Genomic DNA, 20,104 nt, shown 5'->3' with positions numbered 1-20,104 from the left:
GCTTATGGGACCGCAGACTCCCCACTTGCATGGGATGCTGAAATTCTAGTTCCCACCCAACCCTTGTTTGGCTCACATCTTCTCCGCAACATACCTCTAACTGATCCCTCCTCCTATAGGAACTGATGTCTTTTCTTATAAAATCAGATTCCTTTCACTGCAGAAAGTTTAAAAAGCATTCTTAATTTTTGACTTACTAGACTTCCTTATGTGTCTCTTCATATCTTTAGACTGTTGTTACCAGAAGCACCTCCAAAGAAATTCCTCACTCTGGGTTCCAAGTTCCGTTACAGTGGCAGAACGCAAGCCCAAACAAGAAGGGCCAGTGCGTTGATAGATCGCCCAGCGCCTTACTTTGAACGCTCGTCCAGCAAACGCTATACCATGTCTCGCAGCTTGGATGGAGGTAAGCATCGCTTTCTGGCCCTTGCTGATCACCTGGAGCCCCCCATAAAGGGGTATGAATCCATCGTGACCTTTTCATAAATGTAGATCTTCCTGGATATTGTAAAATGACAAAAGGTTGTTGGTCTGCAGCTGAGTGACTGATTTTTAAGCCGTCATACTTTGTCTAACATCTGTGTTATTGGTAGATTTATATAAAATTACTCAAAAGAATGGTACTTAAGGAGTGAAGGACATCCTTCCATAAGCTGGCACCCTGAAACTGGAAAAAGATGCTGCCATTCCAAATGTAGTGGGCACATACTCTGGTCTTAAATGACTAACAGATTTGCATCTGATTCTTTGTTTCAGAAAGGAAAATGTAAGTTCAGATCATTCTTGTTTCTCAAAATGTTTTATGAATAAAACGTTGACATCTACCAGGTACTTGATAAACTGGTAAGAAAGATGGCATTCAAATAACAGAACAAAGGGCTCCAACTTGGTTTCTCCTAGTTCACATTAATCAGTACACCAGATGGACTGGGAGAACATTGCTGTCTGATTGTTCAGGACTGTCAGGTCAAATGTGCCAAGTCAAATGGGGAGATAATCACTCAGCTATTTAAGGGAATAAACTAATGGTGCTTGTGGGTAGGTTTTTGTTAGCTCTGGCAGGTTTGTGTTGCTGTCGGCTGTGGTAGGGAGATGTCGCCTCTGCTGCACCAGCTATAGTAACACTCCACACTCCACTCAGGAGCGGGGCCCTGGCCTGGCCCCTGCCTTGTGTGTCAGAGCACCTGAAGATGACTTGTTTCATAGAACATCTGTGCTATGCAAATAAAAAGAAAACTTTCTGGCATGCACATATGGTTTTAGTAATAAGCAAAAAGTAATACAAATGATAAGTGCCCAGGACCATCCCTACCATTTTTGCCATTGCTCCTCAAAGAGTCTCAGTTCTCCCTTTGCCTTTGACCATAGCCTTGTGTAGTTGATGGGGCAACATGTTCCCTGAATCCTCTGATTTAAAAAAAATACTATTTTTTTCCTAACAGAATTCTTCCTTGACAGTTTGTAGAAGAAATCAAGATTGTATTGTTAGTTCTGTGTTGTGTGTGGCTAGTGAGGTGGTGTCCACACTTGCCTTGTGTGGATCATACCAGTTGAAGTCCAGGCTCTGGTGCATGCCCTCTGTCTTAGGCAAGGCTGGCAGATGACTTCAACTCTCCAGGTCTCAGTTTTAGTCATCTGTACAATGGGAGTAAGACCACTCTCCAAACAAAATATATGTGAAAGCACTCTTGGAGTAGATTCAATTATAATTATCTCAGTGATTGTGTTAGTGATGATCCGCATAAGCTTTTGGGAGTTGGCCTAGGAAGTAGCTTCTGGTCGGCCCTCCATACTGGTAAGTTCCCTATCCCTGGAGTCAGCCAACTGTGAATCAAAAATATTCTTAAAAGAGAACTGTGTCTACATTGGACATGTCCAGACTCTTTTCTTCTTATTCCCTAAACAATGCAGCATAATAATGATTTACATTTACATTGAATCTGACAGTCTCAGTAACCCAGAGATGATTTAAAGTGTACAGCAGCATGTGGGTAGATAATAGGCAAATCCTGCACTGTTCTATAAAAGGGACTTGAGTGCCCACAGATCTGGGGGTCCCAGATCTCCTGGAACCAATGACCCCCTGCAGATACAGATACCATTCTGTGTCTTCGGAGGGTTACCAGAACACCAAACTTAGAGCCTGCCCTTTGGAATAAAACAGTGTCTCAGGTTGAGTTAAGGTACTGACATAATGTGTGTTAACATTGAAGCTTCTTTTCATTGACGCTTTTTCCGTTGTCCTTTGGAGAAGCTCTGTTAACTATTTGTGTGTTCTCTAAGTCAATGCTGGAGCAACTTCTGTGGACGCATACCTTGTTTCCTGAATACCATCCATTTTGTTCCGTGATATGCGCCCAGGGGAACCCATTGGTTGTGAATGTTGTTTCTCCTGTGACCTTTTGTGTGATAGTGACTGCTGAGAAGACAGAAGACAATTGTGAAATCAATGTACTAATACCATGCTGTCTCTTCCTCCCTGCCCAAAAGTGATGTTAGTATGTGTTGTCTCTCACTTGCTACGGTCTTGCCAATTCTAGTATGTTTGCTGCTGCTGAACTTGTCTGCATGCTGGGACATAAACAGCTTTTTGCAAAGCTGCCTCAGATAGAACAGCCTAACTGGTCCGTTGGGAAGCCATCTTGCCTGAACTTTTTCATTGGCATAAGGAGATATAAAATATCTTAGTGAAGATATTTTAGTGAAATGATTTAACTATCAGAAGGATTTCAGAAGCCTTTTTATTTGTTTTAAAGCTCCTAGAATATGAATGCAGATTATGTTTGGCCTGTGATTTGCTACTGTGTATTTGTAAAGCAGCATTTATAACTTTTAATAAATTTTGTTATCTAAAATCTGAAATAATGAGAGGCAAATTTTAAAACTGAGGCATCTCTTTCACTAAGACATTTTAGCTGAGATGAAAGGCTGTATCTTATATCTCTTATGTCTGCATGCTGTGCATTTGCATGAATTTCATTTAGCAACATTTGTCTTGTTTTCCTAAAATATTAGGGTTGAAAGTATGAATATGCATATCGTGCTAGTCTATTTAAAATGCAATGGAAACCAAAAAAAAAAAAAAAAAAAAACCTCGCTTCCTGTACTTCATTTGAACTAAATTGCCATTTGAATTTTATAATCTCTGCTAAAGATAGTTAATTTTCATTATTATCCTTGGGACCTTTATGTTGTAAGAATGATAGGCTATTTCACGTTAATAAGGATAATAATAAAACCAATTTGGTGCTCCTTGGTGAGTGTTACTTCTAAAGGTATGTTCAAAGCCAAGTGTATTAGAGCCATCATCCACTGCAAATTCTACTCTTAGTATGGCCCTTGCCACCAAGTGCCCAGAGCTCCTACCCGGCCAGTGACCTCTGAGGTGACAGGCTGGGCAACAGCTCAGCCTCCTTCCACTCACCGCCCCCTTCACCTGCATCCTCCCCAGAGAGCCTGAGAATGGATGAAAGTTATTCTGGCCTTCCAGACTTGACGATTTAATGAATTTTGACACCCTGGTCTAGGTGATCCAGAAAGGTGATCCATGGTAGTGCTCGGATGAAGGTACCTGCAACACGGATGTATCTTTCCGTAACACACCTGGTATTTTGTGGTGGTTTGTTTGTTTATTTGTTTTTTCAGTATGGGACAATGGTGGCGCTCATCCTCCTTCTGACTTAACTATTTCAGATTTTGTTTCTCCAATTGTATTTGCTTTTAGCGTCAGTGAATGAAAACCATGAAATATACATGAAGGATTCTATGTCTGCTGCAGAGGTTGGTACTGGCCAGTACGCCACAACAAAGGGCATCTCTCAGACCAACTTGATCACCACTGTGACTCCAGAGAAAAAGGCCGAGGAGGAGCGGGACGAGGAGGACAACAGGAGGAAGAAGGCCGAGGAAGCCACACCTGTCGCTGCAGTCCGGCCGGAGGGAAAGGTATAGCCCCCAGGCTGCCTCCCGGAGCTCGCTCCAGCTTCTAAAGAGCTTCTCAGTATTCCGAGGATGAAAGCCAGGGATGTGTTGAGGCGTAGGGTAGTTCATACTTCAGCACCGGTCACATATGTGTGTCCATTTTTAAAATATTCCTGTTTCAACATTTTTTCTCTGCAAGTTTCTTAACTTTGGGAAATTTTATTTTGAGAACTGATGTGCTATTTAAGACTTTCAACAACTGTCCTGTACAGATATCTGAAAAATACTCTAGGTGGCATATTGGCGCTTGTCTGTCTGGGCTCGCGTATCAGAACTGTCATTTTATTAATGCTTGCCTGTAGCAGAACTGTCGCTAACCCCGCTTTGTTTCTGGCCCCATTCTCCTACCCAAGTACAGCACATTTTTCTAGATACGCAGTGATCCTCTTGCCATGCTTTTGACTACAAGGACACAGAATGAGCATAGCCTTTGTATTCATATACTGATTCCTGTCTTAGTTTTATACTTGTCACCTAATAGCAAAGTCGTGAGTGGGCATGTTTTTGAAAATGGATTTAAGGCCAAGAGATTGCAACAGAAAACCAAAAGTGAATTTCTCCAAGTGTTTTATTCATTTCCCTTTGTGACAGTATTTCACCCAAAATTAAATTTTAAAAATTTTTCTGAAAGGCAGAATGGCAGAAAGGGAGAGAGGGAGAGAGGGAAAGAGAGAGAGAGAGAGAGGGAGGGGAACATCTTCAATCCTCTGGTCCAATCCCCAAATGCCTGCCACAGCCCAGGGTAGACGAGGCTGCAGCCAGGAGCCAGAACTTCCTCTGGGTCTTCTGTGGGTGGCAAGGCCTCAGGTATGTGGACCATCATCTGTTGCCTAGCAGCAGGAAACTGGATCTGAAGCAAAGGAGCTGGGGATTGAACCAGGCACTCCAATAGGGGCTGCACGTGTCCCAGGCAGTGGCATAGCCCACTGCACCCCAACACCTGCCCCTAAACTTTTTTTATCTCTGTTTATTTTATTGTTATCTCTGCTGACCCAGCACTGTTAAGCAACTATTTAGAAAAATAATTTAAAAGTCAAAAAACACGCTGGGAGGTGTATACCTCATCATAACAGCAAAACAGAGTGGCTCCTAGAATGTACAAGGCAGAGTAGGGGAAGTAGAAAAATAGAAAGGTTATCCTGAGTACTTTGGGTTCAGCAGTGCTATTTTGTGCAAGAGCTCTTCCAATAGAGATGTATGTGATAGAGAATCACCTCCTGGGACTCCATAGAAAAATATTCCCATTGACAAAGAGTTTAGAAGCGATATCTTGGGGCAGATGCTGTGCCACAGAGGGTTAAGCCAACACTTGGGACTCCTGCATCCCATGTGGAAATGCCAGTTCAAGTCCTGGCTCCTCTGCTTCTGATCTAGCTTCTGCTAATGCATCCCAGGAGGCGGCAGGTGACGACTCGAGTGTTTGGGTCCCTGCTACCCATGGATCTTGGCTTTGTCTGGCCCAGCAGTTGTCACAGGCATTTGGGGACTGAACTAGCAGATCCTAGTTTTTCTGTCTCTCTTTCCCCATTTCCCACCCCAACCCCTGCCATTCTCTCTTGTTCTGACTTTTAAATGGATGAAAATAAATAAAAATAAACATTGAAAAGGAACGTCTTAATGGATAGATCACAAAGGAATAATTTCTGTAGTGGTTAGAATATTCTAAATGACCCAATCCATCATCTTTTGGGGATGAGGGGATTAAGAACATTAATTTGTCAAACAAAAATTTAGCAGAGGATGGGAAATGAAGGCACGGATAGTCGAATCACTTCTGTTAAAATGTGTGCTGTTCTGACTTTTTTTTTTTTTTTCACTCTTCCTGCCAATTAAATGGGACATTGCAAAGAAGATAATACTCCCAGAAAGCAAATATGTGGTTCTTATACTTAGGGTGTTGAAAAATTTCGTGAGCTCACCAGCACCGGTGTGAGAGTCATTATAGAGCTGTCAGTGTGAGTCAAAGGCACGTAAAAGTAAATGGTTTTAGTTTGCTCCCAAAACAGGTCCAGACTGGCTCACTTTATTTGATTTTAAAAGGCTACCAATTTGTTGTTATACTGTGCAGTACTAAGCTGTAGTCACTTTGTGCTATGGAACCATAAAAAGCCAAATAAACCACTATCCTCATAGTCTGCATCTCTGAAGAACAGCGATAATGAAGGCTCAGGAGGGCGCTGGCAGAAAGTGGTGTTTAAGAGGTGCTGTCTATGCAAAGGGACTTGAAATGGTTCATAGAAAATGGAATTAAGAATGGAGGAGTCGGGGCTGGCACTGTGGCATAGTGGGTGAAGCCACTGCCTTCGACAGCAGCATCCCATATGGGAACTGGTTCATGTCCTGGCTGCTCCACTTCCTATTTAGCTCTCTGCTAAAGGCCTGGGAAAGGCAGCAGAGGATGGGCCAAGTATTTGGATCCCTACACACATGTGGGAGACCCAGAGGGGACTCCTGGCTCCTGGCTTTGGCCTGGCACAGCCCAGGCTGTTACAACCATCTGGGGAGTGAACCAGCGGATGGAAGGTCCTTCTCTCTCTCTCTTTGACTCTCTTATCTGTAACTCTGACTTTCAAAATAAATAACTCTTTAAGAGGTTGAGGGGTGGGTTTTTGGCATAGTAGGAAAGATACTCTTTGGAATCCTGCATCCCATATTGGGGTGCCTGGGTTCAAAGTCCTGGCTCAGTTCCTAGTTCCGGCTCCCTACTAAAGCACACCCCAGGAGGCAGCAGGTGATGATGGCTCAAGTTCTTGGGTCCCTGTTACACATGTGGGAGACCTGGATTGAATTCCTGGCTCCAGCCTGACTTACCCCTGGGCATTAAGGGTATTTAGGAAGTAGATCCGTGAATAGGAGTACACTGCCTCTTGTGTGTGTAAACTTCTCTGCCTTTCTAATAGAAAAAAATAATTTTAATGTCTGTGTTAGTACAAAAAGAATTTTAAATCTATGCATAATTTTTCATGATATTCATTTCCACGAACTTTTTGAAGTACTGTCAAATTCCCCATTGTAAAGTTGTCTTTTAAAACCCTCTTTAATAGGCAACATGAAAGATTAAACCTTAATTTTATTCATCTCCATCTTCAAAAAAGGAACATAGATAGTACTTACATTTTAACCAAAGGAAAATATGTTACTGACAAAGTTCTTAGAAGACCCGGCCTGGATTGCTGGAAGAGGCGGGTGTCTCCCCCTGGTGATGCCCCAAGCACACGGTGCTGCTCTCTGCTGGAGGACTGTTGTCTTCTTGCAGAACGTAGCTTGTTAATTCTGTGTCATTCCTGGCTGAATGAGATTCATGCAGGCTCCTGTTTAAAATGCACAACTTTATTTCAAATGTGCATGTTTGGGAGTGACTTATGGTCAAAAGAGATACTTCTAATGCTAATAAAGCCATGATATAATTTTATTTGTGCATTTTCTTTCCTTCTGTTGCTATATTTACCACCTCTTTCCAAGTCAGAATTGGATAAACAACCACCACCACCACCACCCCCCAGCCCCAAGGAGCCTGGATAATTTCCATGCTATCAGGTCACTAGGCAAAACACACACACACATAGAAACTGTAGCTCTTTAAAAAACATATTCATTTATTCACTTATTTGAAAGGCAGAGAAACAGAGAGGGGGACAGAGGAAGAAATCTTCCATCTGCTGGTTCACTCCCTAAATGTTCAGAACAGCCAGAGCTTGGCCAGGCTGAAGCCAGGAACTCCATCTGGGTTCCCAAACATGGGTAACAAGGGCCCAAGTACTTGGTCCATCATCTGTTGCTTCCCTGGGAGCATTAGCAGGGAGCTGGATTGGAAAGCAGAGCACCAGGATTCAAACATGGGATGCCCACTTTGCAAGCAGCAGCTTAACCCGCTGAGCCACAATGCCGACCTCAGAATGTAGCATTTATCTTCAGGTGCGGGTGCCTTGGCCTTGTACCCTGCCAGGCTGTGACAGCTTCCGCATCTGCACAGGCCTTGCTTGCAATGAACTTGCTTTCCTTCTTCCCTTTGTTGCCTAGCCGCTGCCTTGCCACCTATCTGCAGAGGAAACTGGCTTTGGTCAGTGAGGTGTACAGGATGCAGAATAAATGGGAACTGGACCTCTTTGCCCCCCAAAGACTTGTAGTAGGCAGCATGTAGTAGGCACTTTTGTAGAAATGCCTGTTTCTACCGTTGTATTAAGGACTCAAATCAAAGGTATGACTGTGCCCTTTATCTGCTAAGAAAAACCAGAAGGCTGGGAAATTGTATCTTTCTATTATTTATGGACCACAAAAATAGAAAGAAAACACAAACCATGTTACAAGACAGCCCTTTCTTTTTGCTAGTCAGCTTGTTAAAACCATTTATTTGTGTTTTTCTTTTCATTTATTCTGCTTTGGTCCTAGAGAAAGGAGACAAAATAGAAAGGTTTTCAGAGGAGCCTCCATTCATTGAGGGGGTCAGAGTCTCTGAGATGCTCCTTGTTGAGTCTCCTGGTGATGAGTTCTTATCAGATAAGAATGGCGCCAGAAACCTCTTGTTTTGTGAAAACCACCTGTTTTGGATGTAGTTAATTAAACAAGGGAAGGAGTAATGCTGGAGATTATAAATAATAATAATAATAATAAAATTTGTATTGGATTTCATTTTCATTTTTAAGTCAGCTCAACTATAATACTACATCTGCTACTTCTAGATCAGGACAAAGTTATTGAAAGTCTTGACTTTAATCCTTTAAAGTCCCAAGTTTTCCATTCTGCAAAAATTTATTTCAGTGTTACTGTAACTGGTATATTTATTGCTCAGTCTAAATCTCTGTTAGTGTCTTATATAGAATGATAGGACATATCTAAGTTATCAGAATTGTATTTGTCCTCAAAGTTCTAAAACTTTCTCAAGTTGTTGGCCTAAAATGAAAATTTTTTTTGATTGTGTAAAATTTTAGACTTTGGGATTTCCCACAAATACCTTCAGTTCTGACTTAAAAAAAAAAAAAATCCCACCTTGTATGTGATGGTCCTGTGGGAGAACCGTAGCTGTTCACGATGAGGTTGGCATGCAGCTTGAATACTTGACAATTCATGAGCAACCCTAGTGCTTAAGTTCTTGTTTTACAATTTATATTGATTCCCATAAGAAAATTAACTAATTGCAGTTTTCTTTTTGTCCTTTTGCACCTCTGTTTGCTGCTTCCTGTCTCTCTCTGTCTCTTTCACATCAGTCACCTGGGCTTGGCACCGACTCATGTCCCCTGTCACCCCCATCAGCCCATCATACCCCTGCATCCTCTACAGAGCTGCGTCGGAGGTGTAAGGAGAAGGAGCACGCACTGCCAGGTTGCGAGGCGCCCAAAGCCCAGCACATGCGTGGAGAGCCCACCTTGGACCCTGATGGCCAAGGGAAGGCTTACGTGGGGGATCAAGATGTGGCTTTCAGCTGCAGACAGCAAACTGGCAAAGGGACCACCCTGTTCTCCTTCTCCTTGCAGCTCCCCGAGTCATTCCCCTCTCTCCTCGATGATGACGGCTACCTCTCTTTCCCCAACCTCTCTGAAACCAACCTCCTGCCCCAGAGCCTGCAGCATTACCTCCCCATCCGCTCCCCGTCCCTCGTGCCCTGTTTCCTCTTCATCTTTTTCTTCCTGGTCTCCGCCTCCTTCTCAGTGCCATATGCCCTCACTCTCTCCTTCCCTCTGGCTCTGTGCCTCTGCTACCTGGAGCCCAAGGCGGCCTCCTTGAGCGCCTCCCTAGACAATGACCCGAGTGACAGTTCAGAGGAAGAGGTGTGTACCTCGGCATAGAACACACTTCCCCTGCGTGTTCCGTGCTTCAGTCCGACACAGTGGTAGCCGGCTGCTGCGATACTGGTCCTACTTTCAGAGCCTCATTTATTGTCTGTGCCGATCCGTTGAGGTTTCTTTTGTGTGTTGGGGAGTCCAACCCGGGCCCCAGGGTTAGGCACAACACCATGTGGCCATATCGCTGAGTTCATTTAGGGGTAAAGGACTCAGCCGGAAGTCAATGTTAAAGAACCCATTAGCATTGTAAAAGATCAGGGCTAAATTGCAGGTTCTATGCAGTTATCATGTGACAAAGTAAATCACACCCAAGACACATGAATAACTTTGAACTGAAATGATAGCCAGGGAGATTTGGGAGGGAGCACCCCAAGGGCTGTGTCATCATTATCTGGGTAGTGTTCCAAAATTACAGCTCTAGGATCCGGGAATGCCCCACCCGTTGCCAGTCTGTCCCTGTTACTCACAGAGCTGTGTCAGATGCCCTGGTTCAGAACGAGTGTCCCACGGGATTTAAAACACCCGAATGATGTCTGTTGTTGGTAGGTCCAGAAACAGAACCAGGGAAAGCTGCATGCAGTGAGCAGGGTTCAAACCCAATCAGGACAGGACCTAATGCAGGCTTCCCTACATTATAGAACCAGGCTGGGATCTCATCAGTGCTAGCACTGGCGTCGCCTGTGTCAGAGGCAGCCCTTCTTGCAGCTCCAGCACATGCCAAACTGTGTCCTCATTTTGAAATACAGTGTGGTGTGGTCAGGGAAGTTGGCGGCCGCTGTGGCTCCCAGCCAGGCCTGTACTTGGTGAGAAGGAGCCTCAGCTTCTAGCCTCCATCCACCCTCAAGGGCTCGCCACCTGCCAGTCTCCCACCTCTCATCCCAGCTATTGGGTGAGCTGAACTTGGAGCCGGTAGTTTTTCCTCCTAATCGTTCTTTTCCCACCCCTGAGCATCCCAGCAGTTTCCTTTCCTCCAACCTTCAAATAGATCACAGGCAAAAGAATAGAAGCTGCTCCCAGCCGTGCGGCTGCCATGTCCTTGCCCACCTGCCCTCTCCCGGGGCCGTCTGGCCCTCCTGTTGCCATAGAAACAAGGGCTTTTGTGGCAAGAGACAAGCCAAATAACTTCTACCATTTAAAAAAAAATCACAAGTTAAGGCAGCACTAAAAAAGGAAAGGGAGCTGGTTCAGCTCTGTGCTGGAAGGCTGTCCTCTGAGCAGTACCTGTGAGTGTGCAGCCTCATGAGGGTGCCTGAGCTTCTGTACTTAGTGGTGTCATGGCCATTTCTTTGCAACAGAAGGGGGAAATGTGAACGGTCTTACAGGAGTTTTAGCTGAAAGTCTAAGCTTTTCAACTTAACATTGCAGAAAAATCCTTTTCCAGGTTTTTGAATTATATATGACTATATATATATACACACACACACACACACACATATATATTAGCTCCAACACACACATACACCCCTACACACCCCTAGGAAATATTTTGAGAACGGATTTAAATCCTAGACTTTACTATCACTGCTTCACACTCAGCTATATTACTAACTAATGTAGGACCAGAACATACCACATTAGATAATACTAGAACACAATATTATCTACAAAGACTCCTTAGAGTATCGGCCAGTCTCCAAGCTGGAGATACACTTTTCCTTTAGCAGTGACGTTAGTCATCAGGTTAACAAAGCAGAGAAGGTTGCTATGGTAAGCTTTTCGAAATTCTCAGTAACTGTTTGAACTTTTCTGTAGCAAACCACACAGATCTTGTGCCTAATCCAGGGTATACATGTTGTTGTAAACAGTGCATGAGAATTGATGTTCAACTTGGGCATGTCTGCATTACATCGGCAAAACAAATCACAGCAGTCCGTGTTGCAAGTGCGGGAGTCAGGAGCACTGCCCGATTCTCACTGTGCCCCTCGCCGCAAACCTGGGAAACAGCGACCCTGCTGTGAGCCCGCGGCTGGGTCAGCCTCCTGTCCAGCCTCCGCTGGCCCGTTACAGCTCTCCCCTGCCCGCAGACTTCGTGTCTGGCCATCTGCTCAGTGTCCACTGTCAACCCCAGGTGTTAAAAAGCTGCGCATTCCAGGTCAGCCTGAGCGAGGGAATTATCTAGGTCATTGAGTTTAAAAAAAAAAAAAATGCTATTTGCTTACATGGCCTGTTACATTCTCTGGGCCTCAAGTACTTTGGCACTTAAACTGGGTGACTTCTTAAACATAGTTCAGCTGTGTCACTTTCATTTTGTGAAATCGCTGATGATTATAATTCTGTTTAAATATTCTATCACTGCTTACAGTTTTCACCCGTTAGAGTGGTGTAATTAGTTCCAGCCTTCCTCAAAAGGAAAACCCTGTAGAAAAAAGCTTACTAATGTCAAACTATAAAGTTGTTGGGCAACCATTCTTTTGTTTTCAGAAGGGGCAGAATGTCAGATACCAGGAATCATAAGATGAGCATCTCTCACTATACCCTAGAATATAATTCCGTGTGAATTTCTGAGTGGTTTTTTGATAACACTGAAAAATGGAGACAAACTCAGATCTGGAGGGAAAAAATAGTTGATCAGCTGATTTATCACATTTCAAATTGTGTAGACATCGTTCATGATGTACTGTACATGTGCAATTTTGTGTAGCTACAGTAGGTGACATAGGTAACGGTTGTTAGGAAAGCTTAAAACCTGTGTTTTCAGCTTTTATTACTTCATTTATTGACTCTTGATCAGACACCATGCTGTTAACTGATCAGACTCTCTCAATAGGAATCTAAGGAAATTAAGATACAGCCTGAGCTATTAGATTCTATCTAGGAAAACAGTAGTAATAATAATGTCATATTAATATCTAGATCTCACAGTGTTATATGATGATTGATGTTACATCAGATGCAACAGTTATTCCGTAATTCAGCTCTGTGCACGTCAGCCATTATATGGAGCACTTAGTATCTGCTGCCTGATGGGTTGGGGCTCTTCCTTTCCCCACCTTCCAAGAAGAAAACTGTGATGAAAATAGCAAACATGTCCAGTGTGCAGTCTGGAGCAGCCTGGATTTGGGCTCCTGTCAGTCTTCACTGTGATGCACTCTAACGCTTGCGAATGTTACTGATGTCCATTTGGAAGCCATGAGGGAAATAATGGAAAGAGAAATTCTTCCAAGTACTTTAAAAGTGTGTGGCACAACTCATTACCAAACTCAGCGCAGGTCATTCTTATTTGTTCTTGAATGTCTAAGATCTCTGATTCCATACACTTGAACAGTGAGTGACCTGTCTTGCTGATTCGCACTAGGCTGTCAGTCGGTAGGGCTGGGCTAAGACCATAGCCATGATCGCGCTTATAAGAAAACTCACAGCCACCCCATGCCCCAGTTGTCAACCAAGGTGGCCCATTCGTGACACTGTGCCTACGACACACTCTTCATCAGCCTCCTGGAGTAAAAATGCCATCCTCGTGCACACACCACTCCTTTTTTTTTTTTTTTTTAATGAATCTCTAAAAAGACTTAGTGCCAAGAAATCACCCTGGCCAGAGTTATGTCAGTGAAGATTGCACTGTCCCTATTGTGCCTTGTTAGTGGGAATGAGAGGTGATTTTCAGAGGCAGGCTCATGGAGAACCCCCAGTTCTGATTTTTTTTACCAAAATATTAACCCCCAATCGTTGATCGATGGAATCTTATTAATATTCATGGAGGGAAAGTCAGTCAATATTAGGGCATCTGGATTATGTCCCAATTTCAATGCCCAGGGCTCTACTCAAAAGAAAATTGTTTTTATTTTAAATGATAAACCTCTATGAAACAGATTATAGGCCAATCCTGAAATTCCCATTCTAATTCCTGAAAACCTAGACTCTATCAGATGCTGTGCTTTGTTTTATTTGTTTCCAAGTAGATGTCTCTCTTTCTCTTTATTGTTTATTTGAATGGTCCTTTTGAAACAAGGTGTTTAAATATGTGCTTTGATAAACCTCTTTGTGTTGGAGGGTGGGGGCCAAATAAACAACACCTGGTCTTTAAAAGTCTATCTGTTAGCAGTGCTACTTGCAGTGGAGTTCCATGTATCATTACAAAAAACATATGCCTGTGAGTCACTGGCATGTGCTTTTTATAATTGATAGGTAATGCAGACAGCCTGATGTTCATCAGTGGATGTAAATTCTCCCAGTGGTATAAATGAGGGGCTGAAAGTCCAGTGACTGTTTACAGTAGCTTTGATGTTAATTTTCATTTACCTTTCAGATGTGACATTTTACTAGAATAGAAAAATACACACATCGATTTTATTTGCATTAAGCATTTTTAGGAGAGCTGTACTGGGGTTTTAGTGACAAGAGTGGGGGGGAGGGGATGACAAATTGGTTTTCTGGGACCTAGGAGCAGGCCGGCCAGCGCGGCCCATGCAGGCCCTGCAGCCCTGCAGGTGGTGCGTGCCTCGGGTCTTCCTCGGAGTGGGCTCTGTCGATGACACCTAGCTCTGCTCTTCTCTCGCTTTGGCTTGCCCCTGCATTCTTGTGGGAAGGTAGAGTGCTACAGGTCCCTGAGAAAGAATGGGAACGGTTTGACTTGTGCCATACCCTATTTGACCAGCTTGGTTTATTTTCTGTCCCTGCCTTCTTCCCGGGATCTGATCACTTGTGTGGTCACCAGACTGACAGTGAGCGGACAGACACGGCAGCCGACGGGGAAACCACTGCCACCGAGGTTGGTATGCTGAGGGTGGCCTCGCGGGGTGTTCGGCGTGTAAGGACCAGGCATAGGAGCTGTGTGGTGGAGATGCATTCTGATCTCAACAGTGGGAGTTCAGTGTGTTTTTATTGTTAGACCAGCGGTTCTCAAGCTCTGGCACCCATCAGTCAGAATCACCTGGAAGTTCTCCAGAATCTATATTTCTACTAAGTTCCCAGGCAGATGCATTGACTCTGCTAATGTTGGAATCACCTGTTGAGGGCCACTTGCCTAAACTGTAAACAAACAAACAAAAAAACAAAAAAAACAGTATCCTCTTATCTCAAATGAGAGGCTATTTGTTTGATAGCTATGATGAGTGGGAAGAAGGGTCACAATGAATTTAATTAACGTATTGCCTGGATACAGATCTACAAGTATTTTAAAATCCCAAATGGTCAACTTGTTAAAAGAATACTTTCATAACTCATTTTGGTAGCCTTTGGCTATAGATAAGGATAACTCGTAACAAGTGAATTCTATAAGGAAAAGAAAATTAGCAAATTACTGTTTGTATTTTTATTGAAGAGAAATGCAGTCACATTGAGCAGTGACAGGAGATAGACTATGCTGTCGTTTCTTCTTTCCTCATTCTTTACAGTACATTAAATATGTGTGTGTGTGTGTGTGTGTGTGTGTGTGTGTGTGTGTAACTCAGGCTGCTTCCCAAAGCTTTCCTACAAGCAAGTAATTAAAATTTCTGGAAAACAGGGTTTTCTCTATAGTGACAGAAATCAAGATGTTCATTTCTCAAAGTGTTAGCAGAATTGAGTTTTTCCTTTGTGATATTTACTTTGGGTTATACATTATCTTTCATGTCATCCAATCACAACATGTTCTGGTTTAGCATTTGGGAAGTACTAAAAATGTTAAGTGGTACTTGTAGATCACTTAACTGTAACCTAATGTCTTCAGAGCAAAGATTACATACTGGCTTTTTTTTTTCCTATGATATGCCAGTGTTCTATATTCAAAGCTTAAAAATCATAATTTTGTGATGTCAGTGTTATCAAACTATTATCCAAATTGTTTTAAGCAACTATATAAATCTATTACATGTTAATAACTTTCTATGCCAAATATCACAAAAATACACCTGGAGTTTATAGTGAGTACAAGTTAATATATTCAATAAATTTCACTGGAATCCTAATGTGTGGTTTAAATGAAAAATGTTTTAATAGTACTTTGACTTAAAATTTACTATGTAACATTTAAAACATGTAAGCAACTACATGAGCCATCAGATTGTGAGGCTTAGTGGCCCTCACAGACCCATAGGAATGAGCGTGTTTCTCGGAGCAGTAAGCTCATGTGTGCTGTCACACTGTTGCAACGCTCCCCTCCCTCTGAGGTGACCAGCGCATGAGTGGTACAGCTTGGGGTATACAGAATAGACGGTCTTGTTCCCACTGACAGTCAAGAAAATGCACCCCAGGGGACTCTGTGATTTAAGGCCCCTGGCTTAGACAGGACCTGTTGCTCACCCCTACTTTCACTCTGGGCCTCTTCTTGGCTCCATAGAGGCATAAAGCCAGCCACGGTGAGAAGTGCAGTTTCACCACTGCATGCATGTGTGGCTTGCCCTGCTTACCCAGTTACCGGCACTAATAAAAGCAACCCAATGATTAGACAGCTCCTTGAAATTAGAAAACTCAGGACAATGAATTTGGCTTTGGGATCAATATTCATTTCTCAAAAATTCAAAAATTGTCCTGTCTACATTTTAAAGAAAATGATGGCATGGTTGATTCTATTTAGTGTTTTTTTTAACTTCCTTGCTTTTCATGTGTTAGTCTTCTTCCCTCCCAAATTTATTGTTAAGTGTATAGACTCAAGAAAATCAAGGCCTCGACACTGAACTCGTTGAGCCTCAGTTCTCTGGTCTGTAAGCCGAGGATCATAATAGTTGATCTCGCAGGATTATTGTGAGCATTCTTACCCTGCAGAGGAGCCCTCATTATTGTGTGGTCATCGTCACCCTTGTCAACTGCAGTTTTAATCTGGCTCCCTGGGGTTCCTGACCCATTTTTAGAATTCATCAAAGACAGCGTGACAAGCCCTTGCTGGGGCCATCCCAAGCACGGGCATCTGTTCATCACAATGCCAAAGGCCCACTGAACGAGGATTGGTTGGCTCGTGTATTCTCACTCAGCCACCTCCTTTGTGTGTGAGAATGTGTGGTTTGTGAGTAACGATGTGCACATTTAACCCTGCACAAGGATGCCATTGCTAGTGCCCGCCTTCAGCAGATTTATAGAGGCCATAGGTCTTCGGTCTTAGAGTAAATTGCATGGTAAGACTTTATCTCCCGCTCTTTCCTGATGCTGGCAGTCGGACCAGGAGGAAGATGCAGAGCTCAAGGCACAGGTAGAAAATTAAAAACAAAACCAAAACCAAACCCGGTGTGTAAGAGTCATTGTTTGTCTCCAGTGTTCAGATCTTGCAGCATGCTCCGTAGCTGTTACCATGCTGTTGGTGCCGTGTGTAGGGTGGCGTCTGTTCCCTTGACTACTGAATCCCTTACCTTTCCCTTTCTTCTCCACTTTTTTCAGAATAGTCTGATTAAGCGAATAAAGGGTGAAAATGTGTATGTCAAACATAGTAATCTTATGTTAGAGGTTGGTATTGGTATATACCAGTGCATGTCCTGTGTGTGGTGTTTTCCGTTTAGTGACATACCTGTGGGCTTGTACCATGATGCATGAACTGTGTGCTCACCTGCTCATATGTGGATGACTTCTCTGATTCCTTGTTCTCTCCTAGATATAGAACCCTTCTCCTGTGTGTGTATTTATTTTCATTCTCTCTGGCTACATGTGAATTGTACTCTTTACCTTTTAAAATCCTTTTGATTTTCATGCTTGTGTGAACTAGATTTTCTCTTGCTCCTTTCCGTGGAAATATCACATTTTCACCAGAGTGTTTGTGGTAGTGTCATGAGCCCTGATCAGAAGTCTGTTTTATTTTGACTACTAATGAGGTTGACATTATTTTGAAAGAAGAAAAAGAGCTGAAAGCAAAGCAAATGTAAAGCATTGACTGTTGAATTCTTTATGTCCTGAACATAGGAGCTAGATAAAACTCAAGACGAACTGATGAAACATCAAACCAACATTAGTGAGCTGAAAAGAACTTTCCTAGAAACCTCAACAGACACTGCCGTAACCAATGAGTGGGAAAAGAGACTCTCCACCTCCCCAGTGCGCCTGGCCGCCAGGCAGGAGGACGCACCCATGATCGAACCGCTTGTCCCTGAAGAGGTCAGTGTCCCCACTTTGGGCTGGAATTGTCTTATGTTCACTAGAGTCGCTTCTCTGCCGGCTGTGGGACGGGGAGGGGATTTGGTGAACTGTGGAGGAGAGAATCTCACCTCTTGCCTGTGTCTAACCTGAGCTGAGATGCTCAGTGCTCCCCAGGAAAGATGCCAAGTAAACTGAGCCGGTGGCCGAGGAGCAAGCAGTGGCATCCGATGGTGCTTCAGATCAGGGAGCCCCGGGGACACCAGAGTCCATGCGCCAGCTGGCTTTGACCATAGTCCTAGATGGGACAGCTGGGAGACACAGACAGGATCTTAGCAAGTCGTCACTGTTACCGGAGAAATTGCAGGGTTCTTGTCTTCCCGCAAGAAAGAATTCAGGCGTGAGACAGAGAGTAGTGGGAGGTAAAATAGCAAGGTTTATTAGGGAAGGGACATCTGTAAGGGTGGATGGGCACCCCTCCAGACAGAGCCTGAGAGACTGGGGTGGGGAGGGAGGAGCAAGGTTACATGATTGAGTAGAGAGATTACACCGGACCAGGCCAGGCGGCGGCTCAGCAGAGAGGCAGAGGGCTGAGCACGCAGTCTGGTTGAGGCCGGGGGTTTTTAAGGAGATGGGTCTTTGTCTTCACACATCTCCTCCTGAAACAACGGATTTTATGACTGTAAGCTCCTATCTGAGTTTTTCCTTGAAGGTATCAGACAGGAGGAAGCCTAGCTGGCACCGTCCTGGGTTCAGAGGAAGGGTGAGCAGGACCCCCTAGAGAATGGGGATCGGAGCAGGGTGTTTGAAATGCAGACACTGGGCTGCATCTGGGAGATTGTGGAAGATTTGTCAGGCAGAAGGAGTGGGGATCTCCACCTGGTAGGTTATCAGGTAGAAGGGGGCAGGGCAGGATGGGAACACTGGGCTGCCCCTGAAGCATTATCGGGATAACTTTGAGATGTAGATGCATATGCTGGACGTAGAAGTCTTCTCCGGAGGCCTTTGTCACACACACATAAGCTCATACCTAACTTCCTGCCTAACAGTCACCTGTTCTGAATGCACTTCCTTCTGCTGCTGCGTTAGAAACACTTCCTGTGTGCATGTCTCTCGTCAGCTGCAAAGTGAGGCCTGTGGAGACTGGGTACTGGTTCAGTGGTGATCTGACATTGACAGCATCTCAGGACACATTTTACTCCGAGATACTAATGCCAGGCCTCTACAGGAGTGATGAGTGATTTTTGTGTGTAACTGGTTATTTTAATGCATTTGTAATCAGTTTTACTTGATTTTTTGAAAGGGCGAAGCAGGGCCCAGAACCTTTTTTAAGTATCATTCTTAGATCTAGGAGAGCACTCTTTTTTTTTTTTTTTTTTAAGGAATACAAATTTCATAAGGTACAACTTTTAAGAATATAGTAGGAGAACACTCTTTAAATGCAGCCAGAGTGGGTGAGAACCTAGCAGGTAGGACGTGAAAGCTCCCATTGTCTGGGACCCACAAATGGCTGCAGTGTTAATTTGACTGTTTCCTGTTAGGTATCATCTGGCTTTATCTGTCTTTCAAAAGGAGCCATAAAAAAGGCAGCCTTCTAGCCTGATATTGATTAATGTCCTTATCAGGTCCCCTCTGTACTGTGAGACAGTTGTCAAGGAAGGAACTAGAGGCAGAATAAAAAGCTAAAACTTAGGCCTTTAAGGGAGAAAAATCCTTTAAATAGCAGTCTACTTACAATGTATAAGTCCTTACTGGGGAATAAGAATCAAATTACACTCTTTGCTGATCATTTTCTCAGCCTCCTTTGAAATCTGTTTATCAAAAGTGACCAGAACACCCTGTATTCATGACAACTCCAGTCCCAGCTGGAAAGGGGAGAGCAAATATCTGTGTGAATTAGTATGAACAGGGCCCTTTAATAAGCAGAATAAATGAAAAGTACACAATCAAAGCATTCCTATACCATTTAACACCATTTCAAATTCAAATTGCTTGTATTTCTAGGGACCAACATTTGACATTCAGATTAAGTATAATATACCTTGCATTATTAAGAATATCATTTATCAGCCATGCTCTCAAAAATTTTATTGTAATTGGTCAAGTTTGTCTTAACCCTATTTTTGTTATCTCTTTTGGAAATAACACACCAGCTCAGAAGATGTCAGATATGGAACTAAGTTACAAAAACACAAAATAAATAGACTTTAAAAAATAAAAACACACACCCAAAAAGCCAATCCTCTCTTCCCATGCTGTTGTTTAAGAAAATAGTAGCTGGTGGCCACTTGGAATGATAATTTGAGCAATAGCTTAGAGAAGTTAAGGGGTGATACTAATGAACCAGAGAACTTTAAAAGTCTGGGCCA

At 43.4% G+C, this 20,104-nt stretch overlaps 1 protein-coding gene across 50 annotated transcripts in view; it reads left to right on the top strand.

The window, feature by feature from the left end:
• The window catches only part of EPB41L3 (erythrocyte membrane protein band 4.1 like 3), a 267,762-nt gene that overhangs the window by 233,532 nt on the left and 14,126 nt on the right, over positions 1 to 20,104 (top strand). For 19 of the 50 annotated variants that reach the window (XM_070049938.2, XM_070049935.2, XM_070049932.2 and 16 more), the window contains exons 11-17: positions 231 to 406; positions 3,725 to 3,945; positions 9,186 to 9,746; positions 14,416 to 14,469; positions 16,828 to 16,863; positions 17,049 to 17,114; positions 17,565 to 17,756. In XM_070049938.2, coding sequence (XP_069906039.2) covers positions 231 to 406; positions 3,725 to 3,945; positions 9,186 to 9,746; positions 14,416 to 14,469; positions 16,828 to 16,863; positions 17,049 to 17,114; positions 17,565 to 17,756 — 1,306 coding nt within the window. The remainder of the gene's footprint in view (positions 1 to 230; positions 407 to 3,724; positions 3,946 to 9,185; positions 9,747 to 14,415; positions 14,470 to 16,827; positions 16,864 to 17,048; positions 17,115 to 17,564; positions 17,757 to 20,104) is intronic. The other 31 variants (XM_089305310.1, XM_089305309.1, XM_089305308.1 and 28 more) reach the window with 12 other exon arrangements.

Source organism: Oryctolagus cuniculus, chromosome 10 (assembly GCF_051225735.1).
Source record: "Oryctolagus cuniculus isolate XC-2025 breed Fujian yellow rabbit chromosome 10, ASM5122573v1, whole genome shotgun sequence".
Lineage (NCBI taxonomy): Eukaryota > Metazoa > Chordata > Mammalia > Lagomorpha > Leporidae > Oryctolagus > Oryctolagus cuniculus.
The sequence above is the reverse complement of the archived record's forward strand: the minus strand, read 5'-3'. Positions and strand labels throughout refer to the sequence as shown.